Genomic DNA, 6,269 nt, shown 5'->3' with positions numbered 1-6,269 from the left:
TGTCTCAGGTGTACGATAACAGTAAGCAGGTGTTCCTGGTGACGGAGCTGATGCGTGGAGGAGAGCTATTGGATCGGATCCTCAAACAGAAGTTCTTTTCGGAGAGAGAGGCCAGCGCTGTGCTTCACACCATCACTAAGACTGTAGAGTACCTGCACTCACAGGGGGTGAGGACAACAAGAAATAAGAGGATACTAGAAATACACAGCATGCAAACTGTTAGGGTCTTTAGTCCTATCTGTTTATTGATTTTAGTGATGGTTTGTGTTGACTAAAACTGAACAAACTGCCAATTTTGCAGCATTAATAAACCTAAAACCTCACTTCTTTCATTGAATTTTGAACTTTGATTTTTTTGTACATTATAACTAATACAACTCCTAATGAAGCACAGAAAACTCCATGGAAACTTGTAACTTATTGGGGACAAAGAAATCTGCATTGATGATATCTTACCATACAGATTTCTGTTGCTTTACTTTGTAGTGCCTCAGTTAACACTCCTTCCTACTTTCTGTCATCCTCCAGGTGGTGCACAGAGACTTGAAGCCCAGCAACATCCTCTATGTCGATGAGTCAGGGAATCCAGAGTCTATCAGGATCTGTGATTTTGGCTTCGCTAAGCAATTGCGTGCCAACAATGGCCTGCTGATGACCCCATGCTACACTGCTAACTTCGTAGCTCCTGAGGTAAGCGGAGTCATTTTTCAGTGTCATACCTGAAAGGGTCACTCCAAGTCAAAATTTAAATATTCCTTTAGAAAGCTCTTCCATTATACTACATTATACTACAGGCTGTGCAGAAATTGATTACATTAGCAGACATTGAAATGAAATGTGTGTTTCCCACAACTTCATTATAGGTGTTGAAGCGTCAGGGCTATGATGAAGGATGTGACATCTGGAGCCTGGGAGTCTTGCTGTACACCATGCTGGCTGGGTAAATACCAAAACTTCAGCTTTTTTTCTTGAGCAGCTTGTTCTGTTTCCACTGACCTTTATACTCACTCTGTTAACTGTTTCTTCCTTCCAGTTTTACTCCATTTGCCAATGGACCTGAGGACACCCCGAATGAGATCCTGAACAGGATAGGCAACGGTCACTTCAGTCTGACTGGAGGCAACTGGGACACTGTATCCGATGCTGCCAAGGTACAAATTTGAGGAACATGAGCAAAGGAGTTGTCAGTCTATAACTCCAGTCCTCTTCTGCCGCAATATCAGTTCAATATTTAATGTGTGCTCCTTCTAGGACCTTGTGTCCAAGATGCTTCATGTGGACCCCCATCAGAGACTGACTGCTAAGCAGGTCCTCAAACACACCTGGATTGTCCAGAGAGAAAAACTACCCAACAGCCAGCTTCCACACCATGACCCCAAACTGGTCAAGGTAACAGAGCTTCTCTTGAAATTGTTTTCTTTCATTCACAGGTTTTTCTTAACTTTTAATAGGATAACAAATCATGCATATATAAAAACAAATATCATAAAAAGCGTATACAATATAGAAACTATATAGATATATATATATATATATAAAATGTTATAATATTCCATAGAACTTTAGGAGAGATTTTGAGTTTAAAGCTGCACCATATTATATTGGCTGTTAAAAGTAGCTACTTTTGTAGGTTGCAAAACAGTGGGTTGTCTGATTTAATTCCACTTTGCAGACACTGTAGACACTTTTTAACCTTTTTAAAATGCATTACAAATTATGTTGTGCATAGAAAAATGCTTGTGTAGATAAGTGGGGGTCAAATAAAGTTTGAAAGTAAAGAAAACACTACAGAGTAAAGTGAACGAAATTAGTTTTGTGGTTATCAGCTTGTCCATAATTACTGCCCAATGGCTTTCTTTGTACATTTTGGATAGTTTATTTGGGCTGCACTCACCATGCTGCTGTCTATGTACAGGGTGCGATGGCAGCCACCTACTCTGCCCTGAAGAACTCCCAACCAACTCCAGAGCTCAAGCCCATCGAGAGCTCCTTCCTAGCCCAGAGGCGTGTCAAGAAGCTTCCCTCCACCTCCCTGTAGAGACTCAAAACAACCAATCAGCTCACTGGAGACTGTCCAAAACCACACCTCCTGGCTCCAACCATCCAGTCAGCTTGCTCGGGGACTCGGTGTCCATCCGCCTCTACCAGCCAAGGAACACTGACTGTGGTCCTGCCCCCATCTTGTCACATCAGTTGTCCCGCTCTTGCTATCATCCTCCTTGTTCGGGCTAGTCAGCTGCTGTTAGCCAATCTCCTTTGGACTAGCAAAATATTGTGAAGATGGATGGGGGCCATGAGGGCAAAAAAAAACAAAAAAGGGTGCAGGTTTTTGGCAGATGTATTAGTGCTGTATGGGTGTATGATTGTGTGTGTGGGTGTGTTTGTGCATGACTTGCCACAGAGTCGATGCAGCCATGTTTTTCGATTGTGACAATGGCAGTTTTCGCTCCTCATCATTGCTGTAACCGGTTGTCATTCAGCTTGCTGCACGCCTGTCTTTCTACTTGTTTTTGTTGTCCGTCTTCCTGTTCTTTTTGTAAAGTTTATGAGCTTTATATTACCGGGTGTGCTGCCAAATCAACCTGTGCCGACAGCACAAACACAGTACTGTCCAACTGCTGTTAAATGTTTTTGAAAGAGCATTATTAATATGAATATTAAACATTTCTGCCATAAATGCCTCTTTGGCTTTGGTACAGACAGAATAAGTGGATTCTGGGAAATGTCAATTGCTGATGTTTTGGTTAATGTCAATCTATGCCTGTATTTTGTTTTACAGAGCTTGTGTGGGTGGGTGGGTCTGTGTGTCTGTGTGTCAGTTGCATGACTTGCAGTGTGTATGCACGCGTGTGTGTGTGGGTGGGTGGGTGTGTGTGTGTGTGTCTGTGTGTGTCTGTGTGTCTGTGTACTGTCTCGCGGGATGCTGCAGGGTCATGTGCATGGTCCGGTGATGTGATGATGTCATGTGGCTTCCTCGTTTCTATCCTCTCCCTTTTCTCTGCTTGGTCAACCTGCTGGCAACCATTCGAGATGTCTATCATTTTTATTACTACAAAAACTAGTAAAATAGGTGGCTTTCTGTGAAAGAAAACTTGCCCAAGGAACAATGTGGCATGTTAAAAATTCTATATTTGCTTTGTTTTCTTGTTTTTTTTTCTGTTTTTTTTCCACTGTGTTTCTTGGATAATGCATATTGAATGCTGTTTCCTGTGTTGGCTGCTTTTGTTGTTGATTGTTTTGTTTTTTTCTTTATGTCCAAAGAAAGTGGTGATTAAAAATAGTGAAAGATTCGTGAGCACATCAGTCTGTGGACTTAATGCCGTACAGGTCTCTCCTTCTGTTTTGAATTGTAAAAGGGAGGAAAGACTGACTGTCATTATTTGAGCACTTCAACACAGCCTCCCTCCCCGTTAAAACTCTGTTATTTAATGGGTCGTTAATATCAAACAGACCTGCCCTCAGTGTGCAGTATCTTCAGAAGTCTTGTGTTTAACTCATTGATTCATGATATTTGAATTTTCCATTGATTCTGATGATTATGACTTTTTTTCATTTTATTGACATTCAATTTGAGACATCCTAAAGAAGAGTAAATGTGTCTCATTGTAAGTAGCTTCATGGGGTAGGTCTTGCTTTCAGCTCTGTGCCTATAGGCCTACAGGTGAGGCAGAATGTCTTACATGGATAACACATAACAAACCAAACAGCCTGTACATGTGTGGAAGGGAAGACCTGTGTGGCTAAATAATGAATGAACCAGCTGTCTTACCTCAAAAGGGATCAAAGTTATATTATAATTCTTGTTTGGTGGCAAAACTTTCCCTCCTTTGACTAAATTTATGGTAAGATGTTATTGTATGATAAAGATGAAGATTTTTATATCTTACAAATATTAAAAATTCAGTTGCTACGACAAACTGTCTCTCTCTGTTTTCGTTATACTTTAAAGGGGCTCTCCATTGATTTGTATTGCACTTCTGTAAAGTAAATGGGACTGTTAGTCTCTGCTACAATGGATCAAGCTCCAAAAACACTGAACCTACACTTCCTATATTACAACCTGTATCTTTCTTTTCATTAGAACCTGCCCCCCTGTTGATGAACATTCACATCTTTCAAACTGCATGACCTCCGTGTTCAACAAAGACTTTCTGTTAACAAGACTAGATTCTATAGCCGTGCTAGCACAGCAGTGCTTTGAGCTAAATGCCAATGTCAGCATGCTAACATGCTCACGGTGATAATGCTAGCATGTCAATGTTCAGCAGCTATATGTTTAACATCTTAGTTTAGTGTGTTAGCATGCAAATATATTTAGCATTGAAATTAATTTTAACATGCTCATTAGCAATGAACACAGAGATGCTGGTAGAGATGTTATTAGTTTTGCAAGTATTTCATCATAAACCAAAATCGTCCTCTGACCAATAATGTTTGAACTAAATTTCTTGGCAACCCATCCAACAGTCTCAGTCCGGGCCAAAATGGTGGCACAACAGGCCGACATAGCCATGCCAAGAGCCATGCTGAGTATGGCTAAAAATATTGGTACTCCAATTTAAAAAAATAATAATTTAAATATTCCTTTAGAAAGCTCTTCCATTATACTACATTATACTACAGGTTGAGTAGTACTCCTTGTGACATAAACCTGAACCTTTAGGGGTGTAAAATACTTTTCAAGTAAATGAAAACATTTTCTCATTTACTGTTGTCCCATGACTGATCTGTGACATTTTCTCTTGTAAACCATGTCTTATTTTGGCAGAGAAGAAATAATGGATGTTTATGTATTAGGAATACACAATTCAATACGCAGATGTTCATAAAAGCTGCAATCTGTTACATTCCAAGACAATCAGTCATGGTGGGCCACAGACCTTACATTACTACATATGAAAAGTATTCCAAGTAGTTCCCGGCAGTGAGGCATACAGGTTTTAAAATCAGGTTCACATTTAGATCTGTAATTGCCACCCTAACTTCAGGTAGCAAAATTGGTATCAGGAGTGAAAAAGTTGGATCAGTGCATCCCTATTATGACCTGTTTTTCTGACTCCCAGTTCCTGTCTTCTTGTGGGCCCACAGCTTGGTGTGTTTCCACAGCTGGTCACTGGAGGGAGATAAAGTGCAACCTTGTTTATATGTAAAATGAATCCTGGTCTACCTAGTAATGTGCTTTTCTGTTTAAGCATTCACTACTGACCACAACTGATAACTCAATTCCTCCCTCATCATTTAACCACTGTGTTGCAAGAGGGGCAACCTACTGATAGAGAATATACATTTTTTCTTAAAATGACATCTTCACATAACAATTGCACAATTTGTGCCGTGTTAAATGTAAATTGATTTATATTTGTACATGCATAGAGGAGACTTAGCGGAGCTTACAAGATCTGTATGCAAATATCTTGATGCTCCAGCTCTTCTCCATCTGTCTCTTGTTGCCTGTAGCATTTTAACTGTCATCATATTCCATCGCCTTTTCCTCCTCCTCATGCTCTAACAGCAGATTCTGTTTTAAAGCATCAACTTGTAGTATCACCACCTCTGTATGCACAGCAGCACTCATTTACATAACATTCACACATTGACTGCTGCTCCTGTGTTGGGCTGCTGGTGTATATCACTGATCTGCAGTCTGCTGACATGATTTATGCTTGAAGATGTACTGTACACAAGTCTTCAATTATTTATACACTGATACACATTCATACCCTTGATATATTCCCATTGGGCTCTGCTCTCTGTACTTTGACGTCACCTTACCAGTAAGTCACACTGAAATGAATGACTTCCTTCTCTTTTACACACACACACACACACACACACACACACACACACACAGACTAACTCAGCCTGCAGCAGCAGAACGAGGCAACTGATATTGATTACAGAACAGCGGAAAACCAGCATCATCACCATCATCTGTCTCCTGTCTCGGAAGAGAAGAAAGTGCTGCAGTTTTTATCCAGGACCTGTCTCCTCAGTTTACTGCAGCTGTCAGCTGAAGCAGCTCAGCTAAAATGGAGGCTGAATTTTCTTGGGTCTGTCTGATCTGAGCCGTGGGGGACACTGTCCAGGGTTGAATATTTTATTTTAAGTTCCCCTCTATTTAAAGATATCTTTCATTTGTGTTTTTGTTTTTTATCTGGCAGATTTATTTATAGTTATGATGTGCTGCTTATAACATCCCCTGTGGTTCTGTTAAATTGCATACGCAAGCACATCTACCTAAGACTGACACTTAATTTCTTTCTTGCTCT

General features: G+C 40.4%; 1 protein-coding gene across 2 annotated transcripts in view; it reads left to right on the top strand.

Moving 5' to 3' along the window:
* The window catches only part of rps6ka1 (ribosomal protein S6 kinase a, polypeptide 1), a 40,100-nt gene extending 36,183 nt beyond the window's left edge, over window positions 1-3,917 (top strand). For both annotated transcript variants that reach the window (XM_035674262.1, XM_035674261.1), the window contains 6 exons: window positions 9-167; window positions 529-690; window positions 864-940; window positions 1,034-1,151; window positions 1,252-1,389; window positions 1,916-3,917. In XM_035674262.1, the coding sequence (XP_035530155.1) occupies window positions 9-167; window positions 529-690; window positions 864-940; window positions 1,034-1,151; window positions 1,252-1,389; window positions 1,916-2,038 (777 nt within the window). In that variant the 3' untranslated portion in view covers window positions 2,039-3,917. The remainder of the gene's footprint in view (window positions 1-8; window positions 168-528; window positions 691-863; window positions 941-1,033; window positions 1,152-1,251; window positions 1,390-1,915) is intronic.
* Window positions 3,918-6,269: the final 2,352 nt, after the last annotated feature.

The sequence above is a fragment of the Morone saxatilis genome, unplaced genomic scaffold, assembly GCF_004916995.1.
Source record: "Morone saxatilis isolate NCDOM2014 unplaced genomic scaffold, NCSU_SB_2.0 Contig3, whole genome shotgun sequence".
Lineage (NCBI taxonomy): Eukaryota > Metazoa > Chordata > Actinopteri > Moronidae > Morone > Morone saxatilis.
Note: the sequence above shows the minus strand (reverse complement) of the source record. Positions and strands in the feature narration are given on the sequence as shown.